Source organism: Chinchilla lanigera, unplaced genomic scaffold, assembly GCF_000276665.1.
Source record: "Chinchilla lanigera isolate Chin_1 unplaced genomic scaffold, ChiLan1.0 scaffold00014, whole genome shotgun sequence".
Classification (NCBI taxonomy): Eukaryota; Metazoa; Chordata; class Mammalia; order Rodentia; family Chinchillidae; genus Chinchilla; species Chinchilla lanigera.
Genome location: NW_004955415.1, coordinates 11,458,250 through 11,471,439, shown reverse-complemented (window position 1 = coordinate 11,471,439; position 13,190 = coordinate 11,458,250). Strand labels below are relative to the sequence as shown.

Here is a 13,190-nt window from a genome sequence, read left to right as displayed (position 1 = left end):
GAGTGCTGGGTTTACAGGCGTGTGTCACCATGCCCGGCCAATATGCAGTTATATTGGCTTTAGGCCCATACTAATGACTTCATTATTGTCTTTCTTTTTTCTTCCCTCCTTTCTTCCCTCCCTCCTTCCCTTCTTCCTTCCTTCTTTCTTTCTTTCTTTCTTTCTTCTTTCCTTCCTTCTTTTTTTTTCCTTTTTTTTTGAGATAGGGTCTTGGCTATGTTGTCCAGGCTGGCCTCAAACTTGCAGTGATCCTCCTGTCTCAGCTTCCTCAGTGTTGGGATTATAAAAGCACACCACCCATTTCCAGATATGTCATATTCTGGAGTACAAAATCAACATATGATTTATATTTATTTAGTTATTGTTTTAGTATTGAATCTGCATTTCCAACTTTTTATTTTTGGCATACAATCTTGCTAAGTTGCCCAGGCTGGCCTCAAACTTGAGATCCTCCTGCCTCAGCCCTGTGATAGCTGGATCACAGTTGTGTGCCACTGCACCTAGCTTCAACAGATGGATTTTGGGGGATGCAGTTAAACCCGTACCAGGGGAGGAGAATCAGGGACTGAGAACAGAGACAGGAGGATAGCCAAAGAATGTGGTCGCTCAGAGAAGCAAGAGGAGGGGACAGGTGCTGGGGGGATGAGCTCGTGTCCTGTGTAGAGAGGGTGGAGGCAGGAGTGGGGCAGAGGGCACCTGGCCCAGCAGGGCGGCCCCAAGCATGCCTGCAGGAGCTGTGCCAGCAGAGGTGGAGGGCAACGCAGTAGGGGCTGGAGGGGCTGGGCCAGGAGCCCTTTCTGTAGTTACTCTCTCTGTGGTTACTCAGTAGAAACCTGGTTTTCATTTCCCTAGTCCTCAGACCCAGGATTTTTGCACTGAGCAGTATCCCCAGCCATTTTTTATTTTTTGTTTAGAGAGAGGGCCTTGCCAAGGTGCTAGGTTGCTGTCTCAGTCACTTTCCTTGTTGCTGGAAAACATACCTGACACCTGCAGCTTAGAGGAGGGGAGGCTTATTTCAGCTCACGGTTTTGGCAGGTTGAGTCCATGGTGGGCAGAAATAGCATGGTGGAAGGGCCTGGGAGGAAGAAGCCTGCTCACATCACTGTGGCCGGGAAGCAGAGAGAGGAAGGAGGATTCCGGGTCAGGCACCGGGTGAACTGCCTCCTGCCACCAGGGCCAGCTTCCTAACAGCATGTTTCGAGGTGGATTCATCGATGGGTTAATGTGCTGATGAGTATGATGCCCCCGATCAAGTCGCTTCTACAAGCTCTGCCTCTGAAAGCGTGAAGCTTTGGGAGAACATTTTTTAAATCTAAACCATAGCAGTTGCCCAGGCTGACCTGCCTCAGCTTCCCAGACTGTTTATACCACACCTGTCTCTCCTCAGATACTCCATGGTCTTGGGACTTTTGGCTTCTTTTTAGTAGCTGAGGTAAGGCCTGCATTCTAGGTCTGTGACCATGAATTTATATCTTATGTGACCAGCTCTCGAGGATAGACTAGCGAGAATACAGTATCTTTTAGAAAGAGGTAGAAAGGAGAAGCAAGAGGAAGAAGGAAAAAAAAGGATAAAAATCTGTGGGTACTGTGGTAAATACCCATAGTCCCAGCTACTCAAAGACTGCGGCATTAGGGGCTGGGGATTTAGCTCACCGGCATAGCGCCTGCCTGGCAAGCGCAAGGTCATGAGTTCAATTCCCGGTACTGGAAAAAAAAACCAAAAACTGAGGCATTGCTGGGTATGATGGCACACGCCTGTAATCCCAGCTCTTGGGAGGGTGAGGCAGGAGGATTGTTGTGAGTTCGAAATCAGCTGGGGCTACAAAGTGAGCTCAAGGCCAGCCTGAACTGCATAGTGGGACCCTGTCTCAAAAAGACCAAAAAAAAACCCACCAAACAAACAACAAAAACCTGAGGCAGGAGGATTGCTTGAGCCGGGAGTTCAAGGCCAACATGGGCAATATACCAAGACCCAATGTCAAAAGAAAGACAGGAAGGGAGGGAGGGGAAAAATGAAAAGGAAGGAAGAAAGAAAAGAAAGGTGAAAACCCAACCCAACCACATGCTCACAAGCTGCCATGGCTGTCAAGAGAGCAGGAGGGCCACAGGCGTGGCTCAGGGCAGTGCACCTGGGAGGCCCTGGGTTCCGTCACTAACACCAAGAAAAAAAGAACAGTGACAGTGAAGTTAGACAGGCCATTACAGTTGTTTTATAATTTTCCTGTCTGCCCCTCAGAAAGGAAGAGGTTATTCATTTCTTTAAAAACACATTTCTGAAAAAAAAAAAAAAAAACATTTCTGCTGGGGATGTGGCTCCACGGTAGAATACATGCTTAGCGTGGACATCCCCAGCATCAAAAAAATATAAATAAATAATAAATAATTGTCTCATTGAGCACGTATTCTGAATTGAGTGCTGTGCTAGGCCAGGAGACATAAGTGAAGCAAATATCAAATATTTATTGACTGCTTATGCAACACCATGTCCGGTGGTAAGCACTCAGTGTACATCCTGCTGTCAAGGACAGGCTAGGACAGGGACTGTTTGTCGGGGAGGCTTTTTTGGCTGAGAAGGAAGGAGGCAGCGGAAGCTCGGGATGGTGTGGGACCTTGCTGCAGGTCCCCTGGTGATCAGTGAGCAACCTGGACGCAGCCTGGGGGAGGGGGCCTCGCGCCAGCTCCTGAGGCTGCTCCCCCGGGGAACGGACAGTGCGGGTGAGTCAGGACGAGCCGGCGATGTGCAGCCCTGGTTCTTGCATCCCATCCTGTCCTTGGCCCAAGGAAGGACAGCATGTAGGAGACTGACATGGGCTTGGATAATAGCGCCGCGTCATTGCCGACGAGGAGCCTGTGCTCACTTCCGCCCGGCCACCACCTGAAGCCCGTCACAGATAGTGTCCCTGTCAGCACAGTTCCAGCCCTCTCAGCCCCGCTGGAAACAGCTGGGGTTTGTCTCCAGAACCAAATACGCCTTTCCTTCCTTCCCCAGGGCTTCCTCAGGCTACCCCAGAATACAGCCCATTTCTGAAGTTCTGTCCCCGGACGCCCAGGAGTTCCCCTGTGCTTCCACAGAGAAGGACGGGCCTGCTTCCGTGAGCTCCAGTCAGGCAGGATGGCGAGGAAGCAGCCCGGTGACCTTTTTCTTCTATTCTGAGCTTAGGAGGAAGGGGCCACGAGGCCAGTCCGTGAGTCAGCAGGTCCAGGGAGTGAACACTGTGTCCAGGTGGGGAATCAGGAGAAAGGACCAAACTGAAGAACTGTCCTGTCTAATCTGGCAAGCACAGGCCTTGAAGACCTATGGGGTCCACAGAGATCTACATTCAGGATGCTCACTGTACTGTTCTAGTATTAGCAGCCTAACTGCCCATCTGCAGGGGACTGATGTAGTCAGCAAGCACAGACCTCTATGGACACTTGTGTTGCCATGACACGGGGTGTGACGCCCCTGTTAGGTGTGCCTATAGAAAGGCGCCGTTTAGTGATTGAAGCGAGTCGTAGAACAGTGCCTGCATGGGTATATGTTTCTATAGATAGAAAGGATTTCTAGAAATACAACCAAGAGGCTGCTGTCTAGTTACTTCTCCTTTCCCTTCCCCTCCCCACTTCTCCTTTCTCTGTCTTTTTGAGACAGAGTTTCACTGTGCAGTTCAGGCTGACCTCAAAACTCACAGCGATCCTCCTGCCTCAGCCTCCCAAGTGCTGGCATTACAGGTGTGCCCACCACACCTGGCTTGGTTACTTCTGAAAAGTAGGAATGAGGTTGCACTGTGGAGCGAGACTTTCTTTCCTTTGACATCTTTTGCACCCTAAATTTTTTTTTTAAACAGTGAGCATATGTTGCTTTGATACAGAACGACCGTGATGAAGTAGGAGAAAGGCTTGAGACGGTTCGCAAACCAAAGGCAGCCAATGACTCAGTACTGTGCTGCGGGCAGGAGGAAGACGCCTGAGATGATGGACGCGTCCCTAGCCGCACAGAGGCAGGGACTGGCAGGACAACTCTGTCTGTAAGGCCAGCTCAGTGACAGAAAGAAGAAAGCAAAGCCAAGACCAGAGTTCACCTCCACGGAGAGGGACGGGAGTGTCTGTTCCGACATCAGGCAGCGCACAGTGAGTGCTTCGCTGTGGAGCGGAGGGGTGTACAGCTCCCTTCCCGGGCATAATCCCATTTCATCTTCACAGCAGCCGACGAGGCGGTGCTGTAGTTATCCCGGTTTATAGACGAGTACCCTGAGGCTCAGAGGGTTTAGGTTGCTTGCCCAGATGCACTCACAAATACACACACTTGCCCGCCTACCGATACTATGTGTTTGTAGGGCTGAGATTTAACCCAGATGTCTGTTTCTGAAGGCAGCTCTCTTATCACTTGCTGAATGCTACTGTATTCAACTGGTGTGCGTGCGTGCGTGCGTGCGTGCGTGCTGGTGTGTGTGTGTGTGTGTGTGTGTGTGTGTGTTTGAACTCCTAAGGCGGCTAAGTACAAGGACTGGCCGACCTTATATCTTTACCATCAGGAACACCAGGCTACAGGAGGAAGCCAACACTGACCTGTGCAGACTGCAGAGCGTCTTGGATAAGGCACACACAGGAATGTACCTGGGCTTTGAAGATGCTAAGCAATGTTTCAATCTTAAAGTTGGGAGATCGGCAAGGCCTAAAGTTGTCAGTGAAGGCGAATCGGAGGAGGGAAGATTTAAATCAGACCTGGAAAGGTGGAGTGGGTTAAGGGAGAGGTGAGGAGAACATTCCAGAGAGGAGAATGCACAAGCTGTGTGTGAAGTCTGCTGTCTTCCCTTCGAGACCGAATCATCTTGCTTGCCCAGAGTGAGCTGTCTGTGCAGTAAGGGGTGGGTGTGTGCGCGGGAGGCAAACAGACAGGGTTGGAAGTAATTGTGGAGGCTGGAAACGGGCCGAGGCGTTACAATTTAGTGTGAAAGGAAATTAGGAGCCTCAGAGGTGTTTTGGGCAGTGGACAAATGAGATGAAAGTGCTGCTGCCCAGAGATGAATCTGACAGGTCGAGGTGACTTGGATGAAGGAAGGAGCCATGTGACATCCTAGGCACAGCGTGGGGTGATGGAGGTCGAAATGGGGGGGACCGGCAAGAGGAGTATGAAAGGACTGTCAGTGTGAAAGTTGCTGTAAAAGAGGAGGCAGCAGGACCTGACACTGAAGAGAGAGCAGGAAGGAGAGGGTCAGGCTCAGCAGATTCCAGAGCTTCTAGTTCAGGTGTCTGAAGCAGAATGGGTACGCCCAGGATGGGGTGGGGGCAGGGCGCTTGGTTGGCCTTGCGGGGGGGGGGGGGCAGTGAATTGAATTCTCTGTCCAACCCCCGTGTGCCAAAATGGTAAAGACAGTGTAGATACTTTTTTTCTGTTAGTTTTCCTTGTTGTATAATGCATAGAACTTGCATTATCTGGAGCAGTTTGTTCATTCAGCAACTCTGTGTTTTTCTTAGTGCTGACGATGAATGCTAGGCAAGTGCTCTGCATCCAACCACTCTTTTTTTCTTTCCTTTTTTTTTTAGTGCCAGGAATTGAACTCACGACCTCACACGTGCCAGGCAGGCAGTGTGCCACTGAGCTATATTCCTGGCACCTAACTACTCTTTTTTTTTTTTTTCTAACTACTCTTTATTAAGCTGTTTTTTCTTCTGGTCTGGGTATTGGGAAAACAGTAGTAAGCAGAGCAGAACTGATACCTTTCCTCTGAGGAAACAGGTATCAAGCAAGAAATTAGCTGGACCTGGTGGTACACGCCTATAATCCCAGCCTTTGAGAGGCTGAGGCAAGAGGATTGCCATGAGTTCAAGGCCAAATTGGGTTACATAGTGAGTTCAAGGCCAGCCTGGACTGCATAGTGAGACCCTGTCTCAAACACACAAACACACACACACACATACACACAAAGGTAGCACTTCTTTCCTCCAGAGCAATCTTTTTCTCTAATCCAAAATGTGAAACTGGTGAGGACGTTTGTCAAACACTTTATTATAGATGATAATTTAAACAATCATGACCATTTTTTCTATAGATACTTTCAGAATGGCACTGTGGCTGTGTATTCCCAGCCCTCACATGTGACAAGTAGCCAAGGACCCAAAGGGAATGAGGTCAAGATAATATGGTCTCACAGGTATAACACAAGGATGAGTGTTAGGTGTTGTGGGTGCTCCTTGGAGACATATGTACCCAGCCTTGTAGGGGTAGGTGGCCCAGCAGGGACGTTTCCCTGATGAAAATAATGACCTAATTTTTCTTGTCTGTGTCACAGAGGTAGAGGTGGGGAGGGTATAAATGTTCCACGCACAAGTAGCTGCTAGTTTAGAGATCTGGACCAAGGAGCGGGTTAGGCTCAATGGTGAGGCAGAGGTTGCAGTATCAGGGAATGATACGCAGTTTAGGATTTTATACCTAGCAAAATGATCCAAGTATGACCAATGTCAGGTATTCAGAGATGGATACCTGTAGCTCCAGCTACTTAGAAGGCTGAGGCAGGAGAGTCACTTCAGCCCAGAGTTCAAGGCCAGCCTGGACAACACAGTGAAACTCCATCTCAAAAAATAAATTGAAAAATTAAGAAGTGAAGAACAAAATAAAAGTAAAGCTATTTTCAAATATGCAGGCTCTAAAACATCCATCTGAGGGCTGGGAATTTAGCTCAGCGGCACAGCGCCTGTCTGGCAAGCACAAGGTCATGAGTTCGATTCCGAAAAAAAAAAATTAGAAAAAAAATAAAACATCCACCTCTTATATATCTCCTTCCAGGTACCTAGCGGAGGGCTCATACCAAGAAAACCTAGAAGTGAAACAGGAATGCAGACCCTTTGAGAATAACTGCATGAGCTCAGGTAGGCAGGGGCTGGGCCAAAGAGGGCTGTACAGTCTGGACTTTAACACAATGCCATTTTCCTTCCTTCCTTTCCCAATCCTCCCTCTCTTCCTTGGGCGGGGGAGATGGGGGATTTGCTAGCTGAGCATTCTGCCTACCACTGAGCCAAATTTTTATATATCCTGCCAAAATTACTGAAAGTAATAATACAACGATATTCTAAAATAGAGGTTTTTTTTCCCCCTAGTTTTGAATCCTAGGGGCCCCCTTGAACAACATTGTGATTGCCTTCCATCGGAAACAATAGTTTTATTCCTTTTTTTCATTCTTTTGAAAGGGGTTCTATTGCTTTTTTAAAATTCTAGAAGCCACTGTGTTACTGAAACTGAAAAATGTATATAACTACAGATGCGCCTCGATTTATGATGTGTTTACATCCTCATAAACCCGTGAGAGTTGAGCATGCGCGGTACACCCCTAACCTTCCAGACATCATAGCGCAGCAGCACAGCCACTGTGGTACAGTGGTCACACGTGCTGGTGACTGCGTGGCTGGCCGGGGCCGCTCTTGCCATGGCCACCCCACATCCTAAGAAGATGGTTTTGCTTACCGCTAGCCAGGAAAATGATCAAAATTCAAAATATGATTTAGTTGCTTTGGAACCTTTTACAACTGGAAACTCTTAAGTTGAACCATAGTAACTGGGGCCGTCTCTACTACTTCAGCAGATTTGTTCAACTTGGCAGGGCTCGCAGGAGGTCCTAGGTTAAAGAAAAAAAATTGTTGACAGGGTCCCATTGTGTAGCTCAGGCTGGCCTCGAACTATCATTCTGCTCCCGCCTGCTGAGTGCAGTTATGGGCACGCACCACTGCACCTGGCCAGAGATGGCAGGAATTTGGAGGCTTTTGTAGCTGGCCAGAGCCTGTGGAAATCCCTGGAGAGGGTCGGGGAGAGGTGCTAAGGGGCCCCGTGGGGAATTTCAGCTGTACTGTGTTGGGCATTCTCCCCTCGTGGCAAAGGTGATCCTTGGAGAAAGCATTTCCACAGAACAGAGCTGCTGTCACTTGAGATGCCAGCTAATCCTCTCAGGACCTGCCAGCCAGTATGCTTTTTAAAATGTAAACATCAAGCCAGTAATCTCAGCACTCAGGAGGCTGAGGCAGGAGGATCACCATGAGTTCGAGGCCAGCATGGGCTACATAGTGAGTTGAAGCCCAGCCTCAACTGCATAGCAAGACCCTGTCTCAAAAGGAAAAAAAAAAAAAAAAAAAAAAAAAAGCAAACATCAAGTGGGGAGAATATGGTATGTCCAAGCACTTCGGCCAAATTTTGCCATAGCTGGAATAGGAAGCGTGTGCCCATACGCACGTATGTGTGTGCATCCGTAGAAATTTATGGGCCCGTTATATTTTAGCAAATCATGCTTGAGGCCACACTAGGGATTCAGGTGTTCCCCAAATCCAAAGCCGGAGAGACTCTTTTTTTTTTTTTTTTTGTCTTTTTTAGACAGGCTCTTGCTATGCAGTTCAGTCTGGCCTTGAGCTCACTTTGTAGCCCAGGCTGGTCTCACTTGCAATGATCCTCCTGCCTCAGCCTCCCGAGTGCTGGGATTATAGGCAGGCATGCGCCACCATGCCTGGCTCAGAGCCCAGCTCAGAGAGAATCTTTTATTTATGGTTCAGTAGATAGACATCTTTCCTTCCCCAAAATCTGCAGTTTGAGCACATTGATAAAAGATCTGCACACTAATCAGGCTGCACAATCTGATGTTACTGGTTTTGCCGTGGGCGGGGCATTTCCCAGTCCCCCATCAGCTAGAAGAAATCCCTCCCCTGCCCTCCCCACCAAGCCCCCTTGAAGCAGCAAGTTTTAAATAGTGCAGCTCTGAAGTTGTTGGCTGGTGACCTGGAAAATTCCTCTTGCTTTGTTATGCTGTTAATGGCCCATCAATTTAAACCTCCCATCCCCAGAAACTTTTTTTTCTAACTAGATTGGAGGAAGAGGGAACAGAAGGGAGAGAGAGAAAGCAAGAAAGCAAGTAAGAAAGGCAGAAGGCGGGGGGCATGGTGGTACAGACCTGTAATCCCAGCACCAGGGAGGCTGAGGCAGAAAGATCACTGCAAATTCAAGCCCAGCCGGGGCTACATAGTGAGACTTGTCTCAAAAACAACAAACAAATACCGCCCCATGAAAGATATGAAACTAGAAAAACGAAATAAAAAAGGCTGTCATTTGAAAGGTTTGGAAGCTGGGTGTGGTGGTATATGCCTGTAATCTCAGCACTTGGGAGACTGAGGCAGGAGGATCATTGCAAGTTCGAGACCAGCTTGGGCTACAAAGTGAGCTCAAAGCCAGCCTGAACTGTATAGTGAGACCCTGTCTCAGAAAGACCAAAAATAAGTAAATAAAAGGAAAGGTTTGGGAAAGATTCAAAGGTGGCTAGGCACTGGGTATGGAAGGAAGGAAGGAATTTCATCTGCCTGGCTTTATCTGTGCAGCTGCTAGTGCACAGACATATATATAAATCTGGACTTCAGGTAATGGTGAAGACATTCCTTCATTCTTTCCCCTCTTCTCCTCTTCATTCTTTTTTCCCTAGTACTAAGATTGAACCTGGGGTGATCTACCACTGAACTACACCCCCAGCCTTATTTTTAATTCAATTTAATTCAATTTATTTATTTATTGGTCTTTTTTGTTTGTTTGTTTTTTTTTTTTTTTTCCAGTACCAGGAATCGAACTCACGACCTTGTGCTTGCCAGGCAGGCACTGTGCCGCTGAGCTAAATCCCTACCCCCTTTATTGGTCTTTTTGAGACAGGGTCTCACTATGCAGTTCAGGCTGGCCTTGAGTTCACTTTATATCCCAGGCTGGTCTGGAACTCACAAGGATCCTCCTGCTTCAGCCTCTTGAGTGCTGGCATTACAGGCGTGTGTCACCACGCCCAGTTTTTTATTTTAAAATGTGAAGTCTCACTAAATTGTCCAGGCTGGCCTCAATTTTGAGGTTCTTCTGCCTCAGCCTCCTGAGTAGCCTGGATTGCAGCTGTGTGCCACTACTCAAAAGAAAGCTCATAATTTTTAAATGAGGTAATAATATCTCAACCACATAGAATTCTGGTGAACACAAGTGTTGTGAAAGACTGCTGATGCCAGAGGCCAAGTAAACTAATAGGTGTGTGAATACCCTTGAGCGATCCCACTCTCTCAGTCACTTTCCTTATTCTTATTTGTTTGATAAAGTCAGCAATTGCCATGAATTTTGAATTGTTAGTTCCAGAACTAGCAATTAGACTTACATCTATCCCAGGCAGGGCAGGGCCTGTAGAAGCTCATTCATTCATATCATCGACTCTATATGGTATCATTACTATTCCCATTTTTTGTGTGTGTTTTTTTTCCGGTCCTGGGAATTGAACTCACGACCTTGTGCTTGCCAGGCAGGCGCTGTGCTGCTGAGCTAAATCCCCAACCCCACTATTCCCATTTTAGAGAAGAACAAACTGAGGCTTAGAAAAGTGAGGGAACTGTAAGTCCCACCTGACTTGTCTGTCTTCTTAGTGCATACTCTGAACCACTACATGACACACCTAAGAAAACATAAATAAGAGGAAGCATAGGACAACCAGGGCTGGGGATATAGCTCAGTGGCATAGTGCTTGCGTTACAAGCATGAGGTCATGAGTTCAATTCCCAGTACCACCAAAAAAACCCAAAAAAACAAAAAACATAGGACAGCCAGACATTTCACCTTCTGCTGGGGTCTCGGGTCCTGTATTGCTGGTCCCCAGGGCCTCTTGCAGGAGACTGATGGACACATGGCCTTGTGTGCAGCCCTTTGCGCCTCCTCCTAGGGATTTGTGGACTCTCTTCTGACCACCAAGCATTCCTGTTTCTCTTCGGGGCTTGGACTGTCAGATTCATTTCTCAGCTTCTAGAACAACACACAGGCACAGAGGCAAGCCCCGACCTCTGAAGACCACCGCCAGGCCCAGCATCCTTGCCCTGCTAGCACTGCTGAGCACAGCTCCGGCATTTCATTTCCCCCCTCACATGAGTTTTGTCATCTCTTCTCTTAGCTGGAGCCAGCAGCTCAGATCGGCATTCTAGAACTCAGAAACATGGTGGAGAGCCGCTTCACCAGGTAAGAGAGCCCCATTGGTCTGGCCGGCTGAGGGAGAGAACCGGGACTGGGGATCGGCCGGAAGCTGAAAAGATGACTGGGGCCACCTACCCAGGGGGTTCTGCTGGTCTCCCTTTCAGTATTTACATTATCACTGGTAAATACAAGCATTATCTTTAAATAATCCACGCGGGACTGCTGACTGCAATTTAGACACTAATGAAATACTGTGCAGATAAATACAGAGGAAGTACAGTAAAAGTGTATCACAAAAAGCACCCTTTCCTATGTTCTCCTGCCACGTATCTGCCCAGTTGCTGCTGAGTTTGAGTCTGTCTTTTGAGTGATTCGATGAGTGTGTGTGTGTGCACGCGCGCAGTTGCACATACATTTGCACTTGCTCACATAGTGTTTATCTGTGAGGAGATCCTATTCTGACCCTTATATATCATGAACATCTCTCTGGTACACATAGCTTTCTTCTTGTTTTGTTTTGGTCTTTTTGAGACAGGGTCTCACAAAGCAGTTCAGGCTGGCCTTGAGTTCACTTTGTAGCCCAGGCTGATCTCAAAATTTCCATGATCCTCCTGCCTCTGCCTCCCAAATGCTGGGATTACAGGCGCGTGCCACCCCGCCCAGCTAGCTTTCTTCTTTTTAATAGCAGCATAGTATTCCACTAGAAGACAGGCCTAGCTTCCTTTTCTTCCAATTTCTGCTTTCATAGATCTTCCCTTGCCTAGGGAACCTGTGGTCAAAGGGCGATGGCAGGGGAGGGGCCCATATGGGAGAGAGTATTCTGTGCTGGCCCTTTCTGACCTATACACAGGAGGTTCTTTCTCTCCCTATGCTACCAAATGGTTCCTCCGTCTGGCTGAAGCAACGCCTCGGGTTTGTGGGAATCATCCCTGAAATGACCAAAAGGGCCTTGGGGAGGGAAATAAAAGGCTGTCCTGTCATTTGGATCCCCACCCTGGGCAGCCAGGCTGCGCCGCTGCCTCAGTGCAGGATGCAGGGACAGTCCTTGCTTGTGGCACCCCGCACTCCCACCTTGGTAGCTGCTTTCGTGTTCACCAACCCCATCAGGCAGAGATTTGCTCCCTGTCCCCAGAAAGGCCCCTGGCTTAGAGCGCACACTCGGCTTACCAGCTGTGTGCCCTTGAGCAAAGTGCATAGCCTCTCTGTGTCTTTTTCCTTATCTGCAAAGTGGAAACACTAACACCTATCTATCTCCTCAGAGGTATTCCTTGTAACTTACAGGCAATGTACATGTTGCCTCCTTAGGGCTTAGTACCCTGGATACCAAGCATTCAGTGCCCACCTGTGCTGCCTTCAAGCCCCAATTTCAGATCATTCAGATGCGTGGCTCTCAAACCTGACCGGCAGCTAAACTTGCCCCTCCTGGAGCCTTCCCCAAATGCCCAAGTCTCAGTTCCGTTGCCAGAGATCCGAGTGGGACGGGGAGTTCTGATTTGCACCCCGATTGAGAGCTACTGAAGGCTGTCTCGTTTGCATTTTTCAGGGCAGAAGCACGGAGAGGTAAAGGACTCAGGCTACAGTCAGAGCAGGACCCAGGTCTCCTACACACCAAGCTCCCAGGCTTGCCTGGTGGAGGTATCAGGCCCTGGTGATGCCTTTCAGGGGCTTTCGGCTGGGCAAGGGCACGTGCCGCTGCAGGCCCTTTCCTGACAGTGCTGCAGGGACCCCTCAGCCGGGCCTCTCCCCCTTGTGATCTAAGCCCTGTCACCGCTGACTTCTCCCTATACAGCTGCTGTTCTAGAATAGCATGCTCTTTTATCACAGCATTTCTAGAGTTGAAATATTCCTGTCCATCCACTTACTTATTTTTGAAGATCTAAGTCACCCTTGGGGTAGGGACCATGTCTGTCCTGTTCCTTCTGGGGTAGGGGGGCGGTTTGTGACCAGTACTTAGTAAAAAATACTCATTAAATGACTGAATGAACGAAATCCCAGGAGGGCAGTTGAATATTTTTTATTTTTCTGGTCCTAACCATCTGATTCTCATTACTCCTACAGCCGGGGAAATCTCTCTGTCTCTCTCTCTCTCTGTGTCTTGGCGTTTTATAAACTTCGTGTGCGTACGTCGACATTTTAACCATAAATCCACAGAGTTTGGGGGGCTGGAAAATTCGAGGGGCGGGAGGGGGATAAACACCCGGAGGTCCGCTGCCCGGGCGTCGGGAGGGAGGGAAGCCTCTCGGCGGGCGCCCCTCGGCGG

At 48.6% G+C, this 13,190-nt stretch overlaps 1 protein-coding gene across 1 annotated transcript in view; it reads left to right on the top strand.

Annotated features, from left to right (window-relative positions):
* Positions 1 to 13,190, top strand: part of LOC102027173 — a 175,582-nt gene that overhangs the window by 17,849 nt on the left and 144,543 nt on the right. Inside the window, exons 2-3 of the mRNA XM_013512123.1 lie at positions 6,767 to 6,849; positions 10,911 to 10,975. Coding sequence (XP_013367577.1) covers positions 6,767 to 6,849; positions 10,911 to 10,975 — 148 coding nt within the window. The remainder of the gene's footprint in view (positions 1 to 6,766; positions 6,850 to 10,910; positions 10,976 to 13,190) is intronic.